The sequence below is a fragment of the Sitophilus oryzae genome, unplaced genomic scaffold (genome assembly GCF_002938485.1).
Source record: "Sitophilus oryzae breed Bouriz unplaced genomic scaffold, Soryzae_2.0 scaffold_41_pilon_pilon, whole genome shotgun sequence".
Lineage (NCBI taxonomy): Eukaryota > Metazoa > Arthropoda > Insecta > Coleoptera > Curculionidae > Sitophilus > Sitophilus oryzae.
The window spans coordinates 3,951,473-3,975,134 of record NW_022146996.1 but is presented as its reverse complement, the minus strand read 5'-3'; the positions used below and the strand labels follow the sequence as shown (position 1 = coordinate 3,975,134).

The window sequence follows — 23,662 nt, the reverse complement described above, 5'->3', positions numbered from 1 at the left end:
CAATGAACTACAATATCGATGACTCTTCTCGGGTCTTCGGCTAACCTAACCAAAATAATTTTTTGGAAATAGATTTATGACTAAAAAACAAGAGTTGTTAAACTACACGTAGTAATTAATAAACTACATTTACTACATGTCACAAGTAGTTTTTTAAATGTCAAGTAGTAAATGTGTTGTTTATGTAACTAATGTAGTTTTTTTAAATAACAGTGAAAATATAACCTAAACACTTTGTTTGTTGATCAATTTAAAGAAATAAAAAATCTACATTTTGTGAATTTGTTCCTTATTATGTGATATTTTTGATACTTAGTAGTTAAAAATGCTTGGAAGACGTCGATGTCTCCATACCTTGCCCATACCTTCTGGGAAGAGGGGAATTATGAAGTTGTGCCTTTAGATGTAAAAAATCATATATTCTCCTGGAGAATGTTTATGGAGAATTTCTCCATAAGAATTTATAGTTTATTTTGTGTTCAATGTTACTTTGTATTTCGTAGAAAATAGGTAGGTACACTTTTGTTGAAAAAAAATTGTCTTTTTTTCTGATGTTGTTTAACTTATACAAATATAATATAACTTCATACTTCCATGATAAGAATTTGGCTTGATTTTTGTTTAAAGTCTAAATTGTTTATGTTTTACTATATTTTTGTAGGTAGTTTTTAACGTAGTTGTCGAAGGTAGTTTTTAAAATTTTAAAACGTTGTTAATACAAAAAACTACGCGTAGTTTTTGGCGTAGTTTTTTGCTGCATAAACTACCTAACAGCCCTGCTGGAAATCTTCTATCCTTTTCTAATCTTTCTATAATTAATGTTAATTTTTGACAATTTTTATGTCAGTTTATAGTAAATTATGTGTAGAGATGGACCTCAGCAAAATAAAACACTAATTCACCACAATACACCAAAACACTTTTTGTGCACTGAACGTGCGTTTCGTTTACCATGTTGGCATCATTAGCAGATGATTAAAACTAGTGTTTTGGTGTAGTGTGGTTAATTAATGTTTTATTTTGCCGTTGTAACATTAAAGGTCCCAACCCCAACTGCAATAGAGATTGACCTCGACGAAATTTTCACCGGTTGTCATTCCCCATAACACTGTTTTTTTGATACTGTATTTGTTGAGCACAAAAGTTACTTAGATGAAAGGGCTCAAGATATCTTACATTTTTTATCATTTTTAAATGAATTTATTAGATAAGATTTATGTCAATTTTTAATAAATGACATCTAGAGATTGACACCGTTTTTTTTCATACGGCATTATATTTTGTTATCATATTTACTTTTTATCAATTAAAAATTAATATAATTAACTTCGTAATAATTGTACTTATGCTTACACCAGTGGCGTAGCACCATAAAAAATTTCTAAATTTTATTTAGCATATAATAATATATTATTACTATTTATTTTTTATCTGAGTAGGAAGAAACAAAACCAATCATGTAATTAAAAAAAAACTTTAAAGACTAAAAAACTGAAAGAAATAATTTTATTAAGCCATAAGGAGTTTTAGTCTCAAAATTCGTTAAAATGAAAAATTCACATTAATAGGGTAAAATAAAACACTTTTCAATAGGAAAAAATTAAATTGATTTAATTTAAAATATTTAAATAAAGTCTTTTCAGCAGTCTACTTACACAATAATAAAAAATATTCACAATTAAAAAAAGTATAAACAGAAATACGAAATTTTTTGTTTCCATTTTAAAAAAAAAAAACATTAATCAATGAACTACAATATCGATGACTAAAATTTACGAAAATAGATCTAGAATCAGGAACATCTGTTGCTATCTCGAGGCGAGGCTACGGCTAAAGTCTTTTAATATACAATAACACACTTTAATCATTATCATCCTTCTTTTTTCGTAGTTTTCCCTCTCGTTGAATGGTTCTAGATACTAAATCGACGCACTCAGAAGTAGAGGGTTCTCCTTCCGAGTCCTGAACTAGACTGGACAATGTCATTATGTAGGAACACGCGATCCTCAACACCGACAACTTTGACAGTTTTTGATTGTGCGAGTAGGCAGGTACGGCACGACGCAAGGTGTCAAACGCGGCAGAAATCGTATGCACTCGCGTCCTCTCGCGAGCGTTCGCCTCTATCCGCCTCTCTCTTGTCATGTTCTTGTAGTTCCTTTGCTCCCGTTTTTGATCGGACTTTTGGTTGGTGGCACTGGAAGACGAGGATGGACTGAGTAGTTTCGCTTGCAAGTCTGGGAAATGTTCAGTGCTATTCAATATAAGCCTCTCGGTTTCGGCAGGCGTCAATTTTGAGATCTCCGGATGGACCGGAACACGCATATCACTAGGTTTTGTACTGGACCTGTCTTCAGGTTCACGTTTTATCACAAGAGCTACGGGTTCGGATTGTTGAGCATAACGCAATGGAGAAGGCGGTCGAAAGTACGAATGATTCACCGCACATTTTTCCGAACTCTCATTCGAATTCTCCAGTTTCAACGGAAAAGGCACTGCAAAATTTGAGGACTGAACAGGCACCTTGGGCTCGAGAGAGTTTGGAGGACTCCATGGACGAAAAGGCGTGTTAACAATGTCGGTTTTTTCAGCCTTCACCTTCAAAATCATTCTTTTCTTCAGTGGTCCGGAGAAAGCAGTGTCTTTCTTCGGGTCTTCAGGTAGTTTTCTCTTGTTGGACTTGATAGTGATGGCGGAGATCTTCACTTCAACGCTGTCCTCACTGCTGTCAGTTGGAGAATGGATGTCGTGTTCCATGTAGTCCTCTCCAGAACAAAATCCGGTGTCTTCGTGCATTGAACTGGACATTTTGGATTCTGCAACAAGAAAAAAAAGACGAATATTAGTTAAGGATTCTTTAGAATAAATTTTGATAGAGAAAATTTACCCAAACTACGTAAAATAAAGTGGTAGCAAGCACCCGAACCGTTAGGTAGTCGCATTTTTCGTGTTCTAACACAGAAACGATCTTTTATCGGCTTAAGTATGTCTTAAACGGTTTTTTAAAGATTATCAAATTCAAGTGCTAATGTACGGAACTTTTCGACTTGAAATTTTTATGACTGACGAATATTTTTAAACAGATTGTTATAGATCTTATCGCGATGTGACGCGTTTTTACATTCGTACTTCACGAACATCTGTTAGCAAATCACCTAGCCATTCATTAACTTGCGGCGTGATACAGTGACGTCGCAAAGATAGTCAAGCTGCATTAAAAAAGTAAAGAATAAATAAACAATTTTTTATTTGTATCAAATACAAAATTAATTTAATTTTAGTAATATATTGATGGCACTGCAGCTGTACTGTGTTTGCAGCACAAAAAGAAAAAATTCTAGTCATCCTCAAATAATAGTACGTACGTTTTCATCAGATTTTGGTATAAATTTTCTAATTATTAAGTAAATTATTTTACTGAATTTTATCATGAACTTTTTAACCAGCCTCTGAGCACCTTCTTTGATATAAAGAATTCTATAAAGAATGAAATTAGATTCGACAAAAAAATTTAATTCAATTCGGGTCCATAGCTATCTCAGTTTTAGCAATTTCTGAAATGTGTATTTGTTCAGTAGTTTCTACGTACAAAATATGTAGTAAGCAATTGTAGAAATTATTTCACCTTATAATTTAACATATAAGAACACTCTATTTTATATCCTATAGAAGATCCTTATTAGTCCTATGATTTATTTTCGTTGATTTGTTGTTTTTTTTTATTGAAATCCATACGTTTTGATGTTTTTAAAAATTATTCTTGTTTGTGTAACATTTAGTAATAGTGTATATTGGTTTACTAGGAGTACAAATGATACACAAAAAGTATATCATACTTAGTATTTTTACTTCGTATAGAATATTCTATTTTTTTTTCAAACGGCACAAATAAGTTTTTAACAATTTTAAACCATTTTAAACGTCGAAAATAATATAAAAAGTAATACCTTGTAAGTAATTACTATTGAAAAGCTATGGTTACAACTCCTTGAATTTGACAGTTAATATCAGTATAATAATAATATATTTTCGAATTTTTGTGCTTAGGCGTAAAAGTGCTTTTTTTGCGTTTGAAAAAAAATATATTATTTTAACCTTATTAATGTATGATACTGTCAGAGACATATGTATGACCGAAAAAACGGCGTTTAGTTAGCTGGGAAATGACGATCGATGTCATTTGCCATTTAAATTTAGATGTAAAATGACATCGACATACGATATTTTGCTGCAGATTTTTTTACCAATAAATGAAGACGAGTCACCACTGAAGTGATTACAAAAATAAATAGGTCTTAGAAAAAAACAAGATTAACAAAGATTGCCTAGATTTCTAGTGGAAATTCATGCAAAGAGGGTCTGATAACAGGTTATGGGATGATATGCAGGTGTAAAACAGTTAATATATTAATAGGTGATGATTATCATAATTATTTGTTTGATCTTTAGACTATGTTTTTGATTATTTTAACCCTTTATATATCTACTTCTTATCTTCCATTTTCCTTAGTTTACTGTTTTCATTTTATGTTTTTTAAGAACACTCAATCAAACGTAACTATTTACTTTAAAAATTATTTCTAAAAATTCTATAGTAAAGTCAAGTAAAGTGTTATTAATTTAAAAGCATTTCTAGAAGTTATTATGGCCAACCTATTTTTTTACAACTAAATTTAACTTTTTCTTAAAAACTATTCCGCCATGAAGTATTTTTCTTAAAAAAAAACATAATTTATGAATATGACTTAGTATAAAGATAATATTCAGAATGCATAATATTCATACTTCAAAAACTGGAAAACATACTTTCCAAAAAGTGACGTATTAATTATTTATAAGGGTTTTAACCACTTGACATGATGGTGAATTCATATTATCCATAATATAATTTTGAAATCAATATCAGGAATCCCACTTAATTCCAGATATCCATCTGACTACGATTGTATTTAAGGAATTCTGCCATGTAACCGTACTCGAATATTTTATATATTTTATTATTTGCCTGTACTTATTTTTTATCGAGATCTATTTTTTAAGGACTTAAAAATAAAATACTCTAAGTAAGTAGTAATAACTCGAAATGTAATTGTGCGCGAGTATTACACTCGAAATGATCATGCACCAAGTGCATGGACACATTGGAATTATTCTGTTTCAGGTATAATTTTTTAAGTTTCGTATGATTTGCAATGCAAATCAGCTTCTAAATCGAGATATAGATTTATTGGAAATTAAATATCTATTCATAATATTTAGTAGACCAGAACGGTTCTGGTTCCAAAGTGAAAACCAACTTAAAGCGGAACTCAAGAACCTAGTAGACTCCATCCGTAACCTGGAATGGGAATCCTCCAATAGTCTAAGACACTCGAAGAAATTTCATAGGACTTACGACCGAGAAAAATCAAAGATTTTCCTTGATTTCGGTAAAAACAATAACAACAATTCTTAACAAGACACTCCTAAATGACCACCTCAGTAGATTGAAACTAATAAGTAACAACGACGAAGGCAGATTCTATGAATGGTAAATGGCGAAACACTAGAACACCTCATCACTGAGTGCGCCGAGAATATTTTATTCTGTAAACTTTGGCCTAGACGCAGGGGCGCCGACTGCGTGGGTGCTCGGGTGCTCAAGCACCCACAAGAGAAAACTAGTGGGTGCGGAGCACCCACGAGCATGAGCATCAAAACTAATCAGTTTAGCAACTTTAAGACACTCGCATCTCATCCAGCCCAATTCCCAATTCCAGACGTTAATTTCAGTAGTTCTAAGGAAGTTTCCTCATTCATTGCATTCTTAGGTAGTTAAACCAATCCTGTTTTTCAACTGTTAAATCAGCAAGCCAATTAACGTGGCAATACTTATTTCCTTTAAGTAACCGTTGTTTTTCTGCTTTCTTACTTATTGTATAAGCGAATAAAATCCAAGACAGATGTGTATTTCGGGAGGCCATTTTTCCTTAGAAAAAATGTGCCGAAGTGACTCCGTAACTCAGTTCATTATAGATAAAACCCTTGTATATATAAACAAGGATAACAGATAAGGACAGGTTGTAATACAGATTATAAAACTGTACTATAAAATTGCGCGTGTGTGCGACAGGCTGTAATACAGGTTAAACTGCGCACACTGGCCTGCACAATCGGCCTGTGTTTAATAATAAAAATAAATAACTGCGCGTTTGTGGGGGCTCTAAAAGTGTTTAGAGAGTTCATAGATTTATACAAGGTGAGTCTTAAATTAGTACAAATATTTTAGGGGTGGTATATTTCGATCGCAGAAACACGTCTATAAGATTTCTTTCGCTTTTTCTTTTTTTTTTAATTTGGTATTTTTCGAGAAAAATTGAATTTTTTTAATTTTTAGTTAAAATATATAATATCTTAATATTATGGCAACATATAGGTAGTAGATTATGTTTACAAAAAAGAAAACCCAGAAAAAAAAGCAGTGGTTCTCAAAACATGGGCATAAAATACATATTTTTTTTATTTTTAGTAAGTAATATAACTCGATTTATTTTGGGCTTATTGGAAAAACGATAAAGAGAAAACACGTGTTTCTTTTATCGAGATCTACCGGCCCTGAAAATATTTGTACTTATTTAAGATTCTCCCTGTATATAATTATAATTATTCTAAATTGGAAGCAAATTGTAAACTACATTAGGAATGTGTGTTCATATCCACTATAGCTCACTGTCAGTCTATTTAGTTGGCCAAGTATATGAAATGTGCTATGTGATGCGAAAGCGTGATAGCTCGTTGTGTATGATTATATTGTGTTTATCTTTTTGAGAATTTTTAGTTTATGAGAATTTGTTTATATAAAAACCCTAAGCTGTCCCCCTCCCAATCTCGGATATTCCTCCACCAGTAGCTCTTCTCAGCAACTTTTAGTTTCGTTTATTTTGTATCGCTTTATAAAATACAGTTACAGTATCTGTCTGTTGTTTTAATGCCTGTCCTTACACGATTGTAATGGGTAAAATTAATATTTTCACAAATTGGTACCTGTACTAAAAAAAAATATTTCTGTATAACTCAAATTATACTCAATAAAATTGTAAAAATGACAAATTGATATGGTATTTTTCTAATATTGTTATGTATGTTACATATGTAAAAAAGTGTAATAAATACGACAAATGTAACAATATGGAAATTGGTTACATTTACTCATATTTGATGAGCACCCACGAGGTTTCATAAAAGTCGGCGCCCCTGCCTAGACGACAACCATTCGTGTCATAAACTTGATGAGAGATGGAGAACTAATCTCTGTCAAATCGTCTCACTGGCTTTTACCGATATTCACCGATACTGGCTTTTGTCAAGCCCTGAGACAGTATGATGAGTTGTAACTCAATTAAGGGAAAAGGGTACACAATTGATCTGTAAGGTCGCGGTGACTGTCTTGATTAGAAACCTTTTTTTGCATGTTTTTTTTTGTATCTAATGACAATTTTGTTCCTATTTTGGTTAGGCGCAGAATTCCAGTAAGGTTCTTCTAGACAAGAGGAGACGGGCAATGGGTATCATAAGGTATATTTTGTGACTTTTAACTTAATTAATATTTATAATAAATATTATAACTATAAAAACATGTTTTATTAAATTTACCACCGAATAATTTAATTTGTTGTTACTCTATAGTAATATTATAAGAAGTTGGCGATTTTAAAAGATAAATTTACAATGAATAAGTAAATTTACTATGAAATACACATTTTTTAAATAAATTCACCAAAAATATTGCTGAATGTAAATATATATTATAACATATTTACATAGATACAGCAAATTAAAGAACGGAATTTACTACAATAATCTGTGGCAAGAAATAACCCTCAATTCACAAATTATTTTTTTCAGTGCATATAATAACTCTTACAATATACTCCGATTCACAGAAGATGACGATTGCATTAGAATATAGTTGTTGAGAAAAGACATACGGAACCGCAATTTAAATGTGACAGAGTAAGACAATTCCCCAATTTTTCTTCTTAGGACCGGAGAATCTATGGACCAAATGAAGATGGAAAAAGCAAGAATCTTAATTTTTAATGATCAAGGGGACATACTGGCTATATTGCCAGTTAAGTTATATAATACTCGTATATTTGGAAAAATATTTCTTGCAGTTCATAATACTCATATTACATACTCTCCGGTACAAAATTCTGTCACCCTAAAAATTTGACTAAGTTTGATGTTTTATAACTTTTTATTCTGCAATCCGATTTTTATAATTATGGTCAGTCGACTCTCGATAATATGAAACGCAAGGGACCAGGAAAAAAAAATCAATATAAAGAGAGTTCAAAATAATAGAAGTTCAAATAATCAAGAGGAAATAGGGATAAATTCAAATAAATAAGAGTTTGTTAAACGGAGACTCACGGACTTCAAAATATGGGATTTCTTACTTCAAATTATAAAATGTCGAGTTCAAATTATAGAGAGTAAGGAAGCTCTCACTTCAAATTATAGAATGTCGGCGAGCAAGAATTCATTCAAATTATCAAGGGGAAATTATATTATTTTTTTTTCAATTTATCGAGTATTTTCTTAAAGGACTTCAATATGTATATCGAGATATTCAAATTAACGAGTGTCAAACTATCGAGAGTCGACTGTATCAGTGTGAAGATAAATTTATTGGCATTATTTTTATTATTGGTTAGGTTTGGTTTGGAAGAATATAAGCCAATAATTTTTCGGTTAGGTGGGTTTATACCGGGGTAAATCAAAACGTTGTTTTTGCAAAAAATTAGACACACTGTGGTTTGGTTTGGTTTAAGGTTGGATTGGATTAAGATCTGGACTACAAGGAGGCCATTCCAATCTTCTACAACCTCATCCAGGTACACGTTAACTACTCGTACTCGTAACTCGTTACCCTGCGCAACGTGGGGACTGGTTTGGGATTATTATGCATCGGTATAAACTGATCTCCAATAAAAGGAGCAAATAGAAGGACAATTTCTTGGAGGACATCCTCAATTAACAGTGGGCATTGAGAGCTCCATTTTCAAAAACCATTTTCATTGTAAAAATATCAGTACTTTACCTAAAAATATGTAGCTCATAAAAGAATAGAGATAATAGGAAAATTCAAAAAATTTAATGTTAGAAATACATCTAAGATTACAGGAAAGTGTTTCTTATCAAAAATGCCCGTCCCATTTTTTCCAAACGGAGTTTTCTCAATTTATTGCAGAATAATAATCAATAGTTTAATATATAATAATCAACAGTTTTCTCAATAATTCGCAGAAAACGAAGTTTTTATTTACCCCGTTATAAGCTCACCTAACCGAAATATGTAAGCCACTAAAATAATAAAAAATGATGCCAACAAATTTATCTACAAACTAATACCACAATCATAAAAATCGAAACTTTTTTTACGCGATTTGTGGTAGCTATTAACCTATTTCACTGCGACCTTTAGATTACATTTTCCAGCACTATCCCTTAGCTCCTTGTCAGAAACACCACGCATTTGACAGTCGCTTTTTCGTCAGATTGACAGAATCTGCACATGGCTTCGTCCATCAATACAATATGAGCTTTAGAGGCCTATTCAGCTTACAATGTCCTGTTAGTAGTGGTGCCCCGTGGCGTACAGATACAGCTCTCGTCTACCAATCTCAAGGTTGTGGGTTCGAATCCTATACAGCCGGCATTTCATCATCCGACTATTTTTAATAAAATAAAAGTAGTTTAGGTACCTTATAGGTCGACTCAGCCTTAAGTGAGTACATGGGATTCACAATCCTGAGGTAATAATTGGCGGTTGAAGCTTAGTGCTAGCCACATTACTTTCCTTGTATACCGAATGGCTCTAGCATGGCAAGCTGTATCTTGCTACCCCCAAGGCGTTAAACGCAATTAAATGAGCAAATGCAATGCAGGTTGCCCTGTTACTAGACCCACTACAGTTTTGACTACAGTCTTTGCTCATCAGGTCTGTTATGAATGTTAACGAATGTTCTACTACGAACTTTTTCGCCTGTCTGCCCTGGTGAATTCTTCACCATTCTTGTGACTGCTTTTGCAACGCTGCAAAATGTTCTTGGCCTATGAATTGATGAACCTTATTTGGTCATTTCATCTGCTTTTCATTACTCTTATGACCTACGGACCGTGGTACCCATGCTATCGTAACATTGCTACGAACACTCAATGTTTTTAAAACATGCATACTATCATTTTGCCGTAACTTAACTTATGAAGTCGAATATAATTTTGCTAATTCATTGTAGCTGTTCTGTCTGTATAGTTATGTAAATAGAACTCGTTAATCGTTTTTGATAAGTATTAACACATCAAACCTGTACAAAAATTATACGTAGCATTTTATAAGTACCTAGCACAAGTTCAACATAAAAAAGATATTAAAAATATTTCCTTGATCTTTTAAAAAAAATCTTTGTTGTACCTAATCTACATATCATAAGTGGAAGCAATTGAAGTGTTATAATTTTTTCCTTGCTATTTATAATGATACTAATCTAGATAATGTTGAAGTACATTTAATTATATGTTGTAAATATCAATAAAAATCATTTGCATGGTAATTAGTTGAAAAAACAAACGTAATTAGAAGTTGCATCATACGACTATCAAGAGTTAAAATTAGAGCAGGTTTTTCAGACAAGGAATACGAGCCTAATAACTAGCTGCAAATGTATATTTCTTGTTAAATTTAGAAATATAATTTTAATTGACACTCGATTTAAATTTATATTTTAAGTTTTTAATCTAAAAAAGACACAATAGGATATTTTAAACTTATTTCTTTTTTTGTACTAATGTAGTACGTAGAACGTGTGTTCCCCTTTCTTGAGTTATAACGAGTTATAACTCTCATCATACAGTCTCAGGGCAAAACAAAAGCCAGTATCTGAGACGGTTCCACAGAGGCCAGTTCTCCATCCTCGACATCAGCCGTACCAAAGTTCATGGCACGAACGGTCGTAGTATCGACGCGTTCAGTGGTAAGGTGTTCTGGTGTTTCGCCATTTTCCTCACAGAATCTGCATTCGCCGTTGTTCCTCAGCTTCAGTCTACTGAGGTGTTCGTTGAGGAGACAAACCTCGTGAAAATCCGAAGATTGTTTTTTACTTAATCGTCAAGGAAAATCTTTGATTTTTGTACTAAAGTTTTCGTTCAAAATAAAATTGGACCAACAATGAGGTGAATGAAGTATGTAGTTTGAATATAAATAGCAACTTTTATCACCAATTGTTATTAAGAGTTTTAATCATCTGCTCATAATGGTTAACACTTTGAATAAAAATCTTAAGGCCGGTGTATAAATTTATATATACATGCACTAATTGACATTATGACCCCATGTGACAGTTTTTTTGACGTTTCAATTGACACATTTGCATTTGATTTGAAATTGTATAGATTTGGTAGACTTTTCTAAGCTTATTTTTTGTTATTTATTATTTACTCCACAATTGATTTGGTTTTGGTTCAGAGGCAGTAAATCCTAGAAAGATTGTAACTTAACACTGACCTCATTGCGAATTCCTGAAAAATACTATAAACTAGTTTGTGGTGCAGGGCGATTGCACGCGATACTGATGGGACAATCGGTGAAAATTTTAACTATTTTTTGATAATTATTGATATCAGTAATGGGCTAATGACGGTAATATTAGGGTAACTAGTAAACCTACTATTTTTTTATACGTGTGATACTTCTCGGTTAAAGATCCAGAGAAATAAGGGAATAACTGTAGTAATTATTTTTTGATAATTATTGATATCAGTAATGGGCTAATGACGGTAATATTAGGGTAACTAGTAAACCTACTATTTTTTTTATACGTGTGATACTTCTCGGTTAAAGATCCAGAGAAATAAGGGAATAACTGTAGTAAACCAATAAATTATGAAATTCACTTAGAGTTAAAACATTATATCCGTATTTTGTATTTTCGCTTTTATTTAATATTTTTTTGTCAAAAATAATTAGGATAAGTCAAATTGACTTAGGTGTTTCAGTAGCGTATCTGGTATTTTTGTTATTGAATAACTATTGTACTAATTTTCAATTGGTAATATTATTGATAGGTACGTATTCTCTGATTACCAAGATGATTACTTCGGTATTTCAGTTTAATTAATATAGTAGTAGATTTCACTTAACGTCTCCTCTTTGCTACCAGGGCTAATCTGGACGGGGCCTACTTTGTTTACGCGGAATCCGAACCGCGGTCCTCGGCCAGACTTGGCAAGTGTCTAAATCGACTCTTACTCACGAGATATCCGATCTCATCAGGCCTCGAACCGGTGTGAATGAGCAGTGTGTATCAATAGATTTTACACTTTTGCCTTTTTTGGACAACAGCACGATACAGAGTTTCGAACCGGTCACCCGTCATCCACTAGTATCGCCTTACGTCGCTTAACTTCGGTGTTCTAATGGGAATCGGTGTTTCGACGTAGCTAAACCATTGCCCTCTTATAATATAAAATTAAAAGAATATATAATAATAATAAAAATTAATGCAGAATTTAGATTACATTATAAGTATGCATTAAAACAGAAATTAAAATCTTAAATGATAAAGCAGCGTAACATCGTAAAAGGATTATTTGATTTGCGCAACCAATTATCAACATTCCATTCCGTGCAACACCTGGCCGATGATCAAAGACCTGTCACTGATAATTAAAAGTTATTCCTTATTAAGCGCTTAGCCCGATTACCGAAGAGCATCCATTGGTTCCAATTTATGGGATCCCAGAGAAATAATTACACCTAGAGAGGTTCTGAAATTCCTGTTCGTACCACAGTCAAACAGTTTCTTTTTACATCGGGACAAAGGCCTAGATCTGTCGAAGCGACGTTAGACAATGCGAGTGGATGGACGGGTGACCGTCTGGAGACTCTGTGAACCCTAGAGAACACGAACGTAAATACCTTTCGCGCATTTTCACGCTCCCCACATCGCCTCGTGTATTCTTTAACCCTATAGTGTGTAGGCGTGTGTGCTAGAAGAATAGGAAATACCTTAGGTCTTGATAGCTCAATATCAACTGGGGTCTTGAAAAACGTCCAAAAAAATTTCTGTATTTAAAACCCAAAAATCATGACAGGAAACCCCAGTTACCCCAGATACACCAAATTGATATGTAAAATTCATCAACATTGACCTAGCAAATGAGGTTAAAGTAGTTTAGAAAATTCAGGCAATTAATATTTAGTTACACTTTACAAGTTTTTTAATGTTTACTGTTGTTATTATAATTTAAATACATGTATATGTTTTATATATCCCCATAGCTGTTTACAGCAACATTAGAAGAAATCTTCCGTCAACTGGACTGAATCAACAAAAGATTAAAAATAGATGGAGAATATCTTAACCATCTAAGATTCGCTGATAACATAGTCCTAAGTGCCAATAGTACTGAAGAACTACAAGCACAAATTAATGAACTAACTAACTAAAGTAATGTACAACGAACTAGTGGAAGGAAAAGAAATTCTAATAAATAACACAACACTAAAAATAGTAAAAAAATATATTTTTGGGACAACTAACAGAAGTTAGCATGGAGTACTTATGGAAGAAACTCATATTTCAAATCTAGAATGCCACTCTATCTAAAGAAGAAAACATTCAACCAATGTGTACTACCAGGAACGACCTATGCATGAGAAACAAGGACACTTAAAATGGACATCATAAGGAAACTGCAAGTCGTACAACGATCAATGGAACGAAATATGCTGGGAATAACCAAGAGAGACCGTAAAAGAATAGAGTGGATACGACAAAAGACCGAGCTAATAGATGTCATCCACAGAGTCAAATCCCTCAAACAGCAATGGGCAAGAAACCCGGCAAGAAAAACAGATGGACTACAAAAATTACAGCATTGTATCCACGAGGAATTAAGAGACCTTTAGGAAGACCGAACCTGAAATGGTCAACTACAAAAAGCGTATGTTAGGGGGGCTACACCATAACTGGAAATGGTTGAATAAAGTGAAAAAGATTATGATGATATGTTTTACGTAATTGAGGACCTTGCTTCAAGAAGAGGGCAGCTCTATTATTGTTCAAATTTTAAGTTGTATCTGTACTACTTGCATAAAAATGAGTTAAATCGATTGGTGCGAGAAAGAGGCAGATCCGATGATAAATGGTAAAAATATAACGATTTTTGGAACTGCCTCCAAAACGAAACTGTTTGGTGCAAGAAGAATGCATGTCCGGAGCTACCCCCTACTTTCGCCAATTGTCGGACCATATATTCAAGCAAAACCGGTAAAGCTCACTTTTACATTTATAATGAAACAACTGCGAGAAAGTCACCACACGAAGTTATTTCTTTTCTTTTCCACTCTATAAAAACATACTCCCAAAAAATGTGAAACAGCTATACTTGTTTTCGGATAACTCTGCAACTCAAAATAAGAATGCAACCATTGCATGTTCTTGTAAGAACCATCTCTTTCGAGAAGATTTAACATTGTTTTCCTGAACCAGGGCACAGTTTCGTGCCCTGCGTTCGCTGTTTTAAGCATAGTTTACACGGGCAAGTAAATTATCGCAAGTACATGTCTGAGAGCACTTCTACGTGCTTCTACCAAACTTGCATAATGTAAACAGTATCCGAAAGCACTCTCCGAACAAGTCACAAAACTGGCGGGGAAGTGGTTGCGACGAAAGACGCTTGCAAGTGTAAACAGGTTGGGAGACTGCTCTGGTAAGTTAAAATTTATTTCCGTCTTGTTGAAAATTTTTGGTGCAAGTGATTTTCGAAGGCGTGTTAAATAACGATATTAAACTGGAGTATGTGGTCGAAAGAAGATACCATCACTTTGATTAATTTATTTGAAGGATTTCCGGAATTGTGGCAAAAAATCGAAAATTTACAGAGATAGAGCTAAAAAGCAAAAAGCAATCAAATTTATAGCTGACAAATTCAACACAACTGAGGCTGCATGAGATTCAGCGGAAGTTACATAATATTCGTACCCAAGCAAACCAGGAATGGAACAAAATTATAAAAAGAAAAAGTAAAATCGACTTCTGATATTCGCAGAAAATTGTTTAAATGCTGTGGGTCTTCATTTCTTTTTTTTAATAACTTCGCGTAAGCTCCAAGGTTAGGCATTCTGGCAACCATTCTTTAACCCATATTCTTTTTCTAGATTTTCTTGGCTGTTTGCGTAAAATTGCAACAAGAAGAGCAGTGGCTGCAGCTGTCTTTTTACGGCGCGACATTTTTCTACTAAACAATATACTTGTGCAATATACACGATACCGTGTATACGTGCATGCAATTTCTTGCTCAAAGCATATGCCTAGAAAGTACTTGTTGCAAGAAATTGCTTTAAAATTTGCTTAAATGTAAACACTATCGCAAGTTACTCTAGCAAGTTCTATCGCAATTTTCTATCCCGTGTAAACTACGCTTTAGGGTTATCGAGAAGTTTTTACGAAAAAATGATTATGTTTTTTCTCCTAAACAGTACTGCCAATTCATTCAAGAAGCATCTAAATGTTTTATACCCATTATGGTTCAACAGGATATGATTTTCAATTTTAGCAGTCATTTTGAGACCCATTTAAAGAAAGTTGTTATGAATTCTTAGAAAAATTGGTTTGTGGCGTGGCTCAAGTAACGGAAGCTCGAATGCAAGGTTAAATGATGTTGCAATTTACCATAAACCAATTCTATTTATATGTTATATTGCCTCTAAGTTTACTTATTTTTCTGAGATGCAGACCCATACGAACGAGCAGGGACGGCGTGAAGTAAACAACATATTGCGAACGGAGTAACCTACTAGAACAGATTGAATACATGATACATTAGTATTTTACGCTTCCTAGATCTTGGTAGTAACTCGCCATCTGACGGCACGCTAGATCTTTTGCGGTGCACTGATGGCTATAAAGCATCATGGTGTGAACTATATAATAACGGAACTCGCTAGTTAATAATTCCATTTTGTTTCGACTAATAACATATCTTCAGTGATGACGCAAGGTGATAACAAACAATTATCCTATAGAGAATAATAATTTTTGATGCAGTACATTTATTCAAAGTCTCATTAATATTAATGAATTAGTTTAAACTAAAGAAGTAGAGTAGAAATCGTATTTTATCAAAAAACTTGGACTTAATTGTAAGATTCCATATATTTAGAAAATTTTGTTTTATTTTATTCAATTAAAATAGTGTTTAAACTTTTCTGGTGATTATACAGGGTAGTTCAAACTGTATTTCGAAAACTTCGGCAGCATATTTTGCAGATATAAATAAGTAAAAATGTTCATATATCCTAAAATATTTAGTTTCGGAGATAAAGGTGGTATAGGTTTCATTTTTATTTCGTTTTTTTTCCAAATAATTTATGAAGTGACGTCAATATTTGGATGAAAATTGGTGTTTGGAAGTTTTTTAACAAAAGAAATTTGATTTTGATGTCAATATGACTTCTACTTGTAGAAGGCGCCACCTACATATTTTTAACTGGTTTGAAAAGTAATAACTGTATAAAACTACTGAGTAAAAAATATATACATAGTGAATGATAGTGAGGCAATAATGAATGAATAATCCCTACTCAAAGAGGGAGGAATACAAAACAGGCATCGGAGCAAGGAAACACCGTAATTCTTTAGAGGAACGTTCCGATAATGGAGGTAGTGTTCCGACCTTTGACTATATAACCCCAAGGTTCCGACTATAACATCGCAATTGGGCTGGTCAGATTTAAAGATGTTGCACTTAATTACTATAACTTTCATAATGCAAGTTTTTACTACCACTTTCAATTAAACCACTCAGCAAAAAAGTTTTTTAGTCGCATTAAACCTTGCCCCAAAGACGATTTATTTTCCATTTAAATTACATGGGAATTTGCCACTTTTTGCAAATATTTTTTTTCTCTCGATCTTGTTCTCTCGCAGCCACGACAATAACATACTCATGTACAGAATTGAACGCTCTACAAAAAAGGTCTCTTACAATTTTTCGATAGACCTACTCCTTCAAAAGTTATTCACGGTTAAAGTCAACTACTCGGTAAATTCCCAAAGTTTTCAACTTTTTTGACAAAATTATGATTATTTTTGAAAAATTTAATCTATTACTGTAAAAATATACAATTCTGATGGTGTTATGGTTGGGAATTAAGAAATCATCAAGTCTAATGAAGTTTAAACCATTTAAGTGTAGCTGATTTATTTTAATAAACATTCTTGGTTAGGTTTTTAAAAGTTGGATTAGTTGGATTTTGATATTTCTTTTGTATGTTGGCAAGAATGTTTGTAAAAATAAATTCAAATCGTCAAGTCAATAGAAAAAAAATGTTAGGAAAATAATAGAAATTTACCGAACTTAATTAAAATTAGTTAATTAAGTACTGCAAAAGAATACAAGCTCAAAAATAACTAGTATTAGAATTAAAAACCTGTGATGCATTCAATTGTTTTCCATAATTCAAAATTGTTTATCATGAGGTTTGTTCCAACCAGCATTTCGAGATCGTTTCGAAATTGCACTCGAATCGGTTTTCTTGCACTTTGTTAGCATGCGCGGACTTCGAATAGTTTCGTGACGGTGCAAAAAGTATCAACGTTGGAACGCTTTGTGGATTGTTTTCAGGACTATCAAAAGTGTCAAGCGTGCGTGTATTGATCGGTTTTTTGTTTTTGTTTAGAATTTCATAACATAACCCTATTATTTTTGTTTGCAATTTGCAATAATAATAATTATTATTCTTGACATAGAGAATCAGAATCCAGTAATTGTTGGTAAATGTTGTTTCAACTGTATACTCACTAACTCACTTACCTATCCTCTCTTTTATGATCCTGTTATGCGTAGTTTCCTGTTATTTCATTGCAGTGGTAAAATCTTTGAATATTATTTTATAAATAAAAAATTAATTAAAATTTCTGAACGATTTACTCCACACAAACTCACAAGCAAAAGTATAACGCACACGTATTCGAATTCGTAAAAAATAACCAAGACAGAAGCATCAGCCGGACGCCGGACCAGAATCAGCTGTTAAAAATCGATAATCCCTGCCAATATGCTTTAATGCTCAATTTGGAATATGTACCGAAATTACCGTTCTGAAATCGTAACAACGATCCCAAGGTAGTTTGGTACGCAAATAGGATCGTCCGATAACCGTCAAATCTCGGTTGGAACACAACTGAATTACTGCGCACGAGCGTGATCGTTCGGTGACGGTTCTGCGACGGGTTGGAACAAACCTATGGTATCATGAAAATTGCTTTTTTTTTCAAATAATAGATTAAATTTTTCAAAAATAATCATAATTTTTTTAAAAAAGTTGAAAAGTTTAGGAATATACCCAGTGGTTAACTTTAGCCGTGAATAACTTTTGAAAGAGTAGGTTTATCGAAAAATTGTAAGAGATCTTTTTTGTAGAGCGTTCAGTTCTGTATAAGAATATGTGATTGTCATGTCCGCAAGATCGAGAGAACAAGATCGAGAGAAAAAAAATATTTGCGAAAAGTGGCAAATTCCTATGTAATTTAAATTGGAAATGAATCGTCTTTGGGGCAAGGTTTAATGTGAATATTAAGAGTATACAATGGTCTGTTATTTTTTTTAGACAATAAACTAAAAATTTAGAGGGCGTCGTGAGAGAAATGATCAACTTGGTAAATAACGGACACCCTAATATTATACATTTATATAAAATGGAACAATTTTGTTAACTGACTTTACACTTAATTAACATTGTTTTTAAGATTAATATTCTTTTTATGCATATTTCTGACGACTGAAGTAAAACGGGTTTATATTTCTCATCATGTTGGGTTTTCACCGTTTTTACAGTTTCAAAAGGTTATATCTATTTTATCAATTGTCGTTCATAGATATACAAATATTTGCCAATAATACCTTTGAACAAATAATATAATTGAACTAAATCTTGATAATGTTATAAAATTATTTGAAATATTCATGTTTTCCTAAAGTGTCTTTTAATTGAAAAGTAAAGTCAAAAAGTTACTTTTCTTTATCAAAACGCCTTCCTTGAATTTCTATTTTCTTTATTGTTGAAGTATTTACACAAACAGGGTTTAATTGAACGTTTCAACAAATGCAAATAAAATATTGTAAATATATTATACAAATTATAATATTAACATTTAAACTGGACAATGAAAGTCCATAAAAATAGTGAATTTAGTTCATAACTGTCAGGAGTACTGTATTACAATATGTTTCTTAAAGAAATTTAAGGTTTTAGAATTGCAATTCATTCATTCATCGAAGAGTACCTAAACACCTGATATTAATAAGAATAATAATATGCAAGGTACATGTTGTAAAATTGTTATTGGGTTCAGACATTATTAGAGAAGTCAATTTTTATTACAATTACCTACTTTACTAAATTTGATATTTATGGTAATCCATCGGGTGATCCTCAATAACTGTTATTTTCGTACCTAGAATGACAGGTGATTCTATTTTTTATATACATTTTACTGGTATATATCACTCTATATTTATGGTATGATGAGATGAAGGTTCCTATTCTCAAACATAATAAGCTTTATCAAATTTTAAAATATAAACTTTCTTTTACATAATGCTGTAAAATCCAAACCGTTTTAATTATTTTTGCCATTTTGCAAGAAGCTGACATCTGTTACTTGACGACTAACTTTCTACAATATCTCGTTGCAACAGAAAATTGATAAATTTATGGATAACGTATGATCTCGGCTATGTTTAGTTTTATGTTAAAAATAGATGCAGTTTTTCTCAAATTACTTAAAATCGGCTTGTCCAAAATGGTTTAAATTTGGCATGTGTGTTTCCCAAACGTAGACCTTTAAAAAATCTATTTACGACTTCGCTATAAAATCAACAGGGTAGCCAATATTTGAACAGTTTAAAATTTGCATGGGATTTCCTATGTTTCTAACGACGATGCAAGCACCACCCGGTATAATAAGTATATAATTTTTTACTTTTAACTCTATTTTCATGATTTTTTTTAGCAAATTGTATATAAATCTATCATCTTTAATTCATAAACTCAGTTTTTTATAAACTTTAGTACTTGGCTTATTATAAGTGTTAATTGACGGTTTTTTTTACCCTAACACCCTATGCAATAATTTCGTGAGTAACTTTTTCTAAAATATTATTTTTGGTCCAGAACCATGTCTCCTGAGCATTTTATTTTTTGATTTATATGAACACATGCCTTGGCTAATTTTTAGCAGCGAAATGAAATTGCCACTAACAAATTGTAATTTTTTCAACTATAATCATTATTTTTATGATGTTACATATATTTTAATATCACGAAGTGGCTTTAGTGACTATTGTCGAAATGTCATATCGACACCGATTAGAACTCGAACGAATATTAAAATTTAAAAAACGTTAAAAAGTAACGATACAGGTTTGGTTTTAATAAATATTAGTAACACCAACAGAACTAAGGATTTAGAAGAAAAAAAAATAACTGTAATAACTAAAACTGTACTAACAAACAAAAAACTTCTCAAAAAAACTCTTAAAAAATACTCATACTGTTAATGAGGCTGCAAATACAGGGTGGTCCAAACTGTATTCCGGAAACTTCGGCAACATGTTCTTTAGGTAAAAATAAGTAAAGAAGTTCGTATAAATGTATGTCTTAAAATGCTTGCTTTCAGAGATACAGGGTGCAGAAGTTTCATATTTATTCCAATTTTTTCTAAATCATTTCTGAAGTAACGTCAATATTTGGATGAAAATTGGTGTCTGGGAGCTTTTTGATGAGAAATTTGATTTTGGTGTCAATATGACTTCTACTAGTAGAGGGCACCACCTACATGTGTTTCAACTGTTTGAAGCGTAATAACTTTTTGTCCGTACCTGTATAAAACTACCGAGTAAAAAAATATACATCTCTGTGACTTTTTAAGTAAAACATATCTCTTTGTAAAAATCGCTACGAGAAACCGTTCTTAAGATATTTAGAATGGAAATAGACAATACATGTCGTTATTAACGAAAAAAATAATCATGTTGACTAATGATGACTGAAATAATAAATTTAGGAAATTTTTATTTTTTAAAATTAATCATAAATTTTTCTGCAAAAAAATGATGATAAAACAGTTTCTGTTGAACTTTTGGCACAAAAACATTTCAAATTTGTGATTTCAGGCTAATAACTATTTAGTCAACATGTTAATTTATGTCAATGATGACCGGTATTGATAATTTCGATTCCAAATATCTCGAAAACCATTACTCGTAGCGATTTTTACCAAGAGACCTATTTCACGTAAAAAACGTCGCGAATGTATATTTTTTTACTCAGTAGTTTTATACAGGTACGGGCAAAAAGTTATTACTCTTCAAACCAGTTAAAAAATATATAGGTGGCGCCCTCTACTAATAGGAGCCATATTGACATCAAAATCAAATTTCTCATGTCAAAAAACTCCCAGATACCATTTTTCATCCAAATATTGATGTTATTTCAGAAATTATTGGGAAAAAATCTCTCGAAATAAAAATGAAACTTCTACACCCTGTATCTCCGAAACTAAGCATTTTAGGACATACATTTATACGAACTTTTTTACATATTTTTATTTGCAGAATATGCTGCCGAAGTTTCCGGAATACAGTTCGGACCACCCTGTATATTGTGTTATGTTTTTTTCATTCTTCTTCAAGGACCAAGCGAATATTCATAATTTCGGCCATCTTCAACAAGATCAGTAACTTTTGCACAATCTTCAACACTATGAACCATATTTAATTGTACACAACAATAATCACCAAAGCCATCTCGTCATTATGAAGACTAACATCAAAAAATATCGATAATTGAAAAAATTGCAAAATGTTTGTGGCAAGTTCATATTGCTCTTAAAAATTAACCAAGGCATAGGTATATTGACATGAGTCAAAAAACAAAATATTCGGGAAACATGGATGATGATTTTTTTTTAATCTCTTGGGTTTAGTTTTTGAATTGTGGTATTGGTAAAAGTTGGTAATATTTTCGAATAAAACCGAGAGTAGAAGAATAAAGTTTCCCAATTTTTTAAATTGATTTAAAAAATAAACTAAACATATTTGAATTACCAACCGTCTTTATATCTTTTTTAAGTGCTCTATTCCTGGAATTGGTGATTTTACTCATTTCAAAGGATGTAATAGAGGAAGTATAATAATTTATAGAAAATTAAACTAAAACAAATAGATAAACAAAAAAAATGCGAATAATTTTGAGTGGAAATCAAAATATTTTAAAAAGAATGTTTCAATCACAAATATTTCTGAAGAAATCGGTGAAAGTTCCGAACATGTTAAATAATTTAACAAGTTACATCTTTTGAACTTCAATTGTATTAAGTAATAGTGAAAATAAAGTCACCTTTAAGTATCAGCTTGTTATTCCCATTCGTCATTCTATCACGGCTCATGAGAAAAAAGTAACATAGGGTTGTTCACAAATCACAGCAATACTTATGTCTTCGTTTATTTCTGTCACTATAACTATAACTTCTAACGAATTTTATCACAACGACACTTATATTCCTCAGTTTCTTTCCAGAATATCACAGATACTTTGAGTAGTTTCTAATTTTTTCTTCACTTGAATTCGTTGTAAGTACTGAATTCCAATTCGACCACACGCACCAAAGGCCAAAAACAGACAGTCGTCGTTCGTGATGGTAGCGCTCGTCTGTTGTGAGAGCGTCAGACAGACACATACAGCAGGATCGGGCAGGCCTTGCCGACTGAAGTCCGGGTTGACATGATTGTTTTTGTTGTAAGCGGCGGCGTCGGCCGTCGAGGGCGGCGCGGGGCGGGAGGGGCGGCTGGCGCCAGCTGTCTGGACAAGTGTGAGAGTTAACAGCAGTCCCGCTGAGAAGGAATTTGTTGGGTCGTCGGCTAGGCGGCAGGTGTAGTGGATGGAGGAGGCCTGCGATGCAACGCGGAGACTCGGATCGGCCTAATCTGGGCAGGCAGTGGCTGCGACGGACGGACGGATATAATGGAAAGGTCGGTCGTACGAGTGGTCAGGTGCGGTGAGGCATTTTTTGGATCACCGGGAGGAGGCCTTGAAAGAGATGGGTTCTAGATAATTGGGACGTACTTGAAAGGAATTATCGGATGAAGAAAGCGAGAAGAAATTTAATGCTAATATTGTTATGATTGTAGTGTATCATTATTTGTAAACTGTGAAAACTCGGGGCACGGAACTAAATGTTCACTTTTTTATGGATCCATCGTGACAATAACTTCATATTCAATTGACGAATATATGTAATTTCTTTTTCTTGTGTTTCTTGATTGTTAATAAGTATTTTAAGAAAATTAGGACAACTACCGAGGAAAATTGGTCTATACTATTAGAAAAATAATTATTTTGTATGAACTCAAGAAAATAAATGACGAAAAAACGACATAATTTACAGCGATTCGGATGCAGAGAGTCAGATTCCTCATCTGGACTGGCAGTGAATACACAATGAACGGATATGATGGTAATGTCGATCATGGAAGTGATTAGGAGCTCAGAGCTGTGAGGCATTTTTGATCGCCAAGAGGAGGCTTTCAAAAGGAGGAAAGAGGTAGTTTG

The 23,662-nt window shown here is 32.7% G+C and overlaps 1 protein-coding gene across 1 annotated transcript; it reads right to left on the bottom strand.

The window, feature by feature from the left end:
- Positions 1-1,727: 1,727 nt before the first annotated feature.
- Positions 1,728-23,405, bottom strand: LOC115885777. The gene is made up of 2 exons (XM_030904791.1): positions 22,451-23,405; positions 1,728-2,816 (listed from the first exon to the last, which is right to left on the bottom strand). Exons 1-2 carry the CDS (start codon positions 22,497-22,499, stop codon positions 1,861-1,863), a joined length of 1,005 nt encoding a protein of 334 aa, XP_030760651.1. The 5' UTR covers positions 22,500-23,405; the 3' UTR covers positions 1,728-1,860.
- Between the last annotated feature and the right edge of the window lie 257 nt (positions 23,406-23,662).

Bases quoted from the DNA above. Each gene is read 5' to 3' on its own strand.
- LOC115885777 (XM_030904791.1), bottom strand. From the start codon at position 22,499: ATGAGCCGTGATAGAATGACGAATGGGAATAACAAGCTGATACTTAAA. The intron at 2,817-22,450 runs GTGACTTTATTT...TTCTTGTTGCAG, and splicing joins TAACAAGCTGATACTTAAAG to AATCCAAAATGTCCAGTTCA.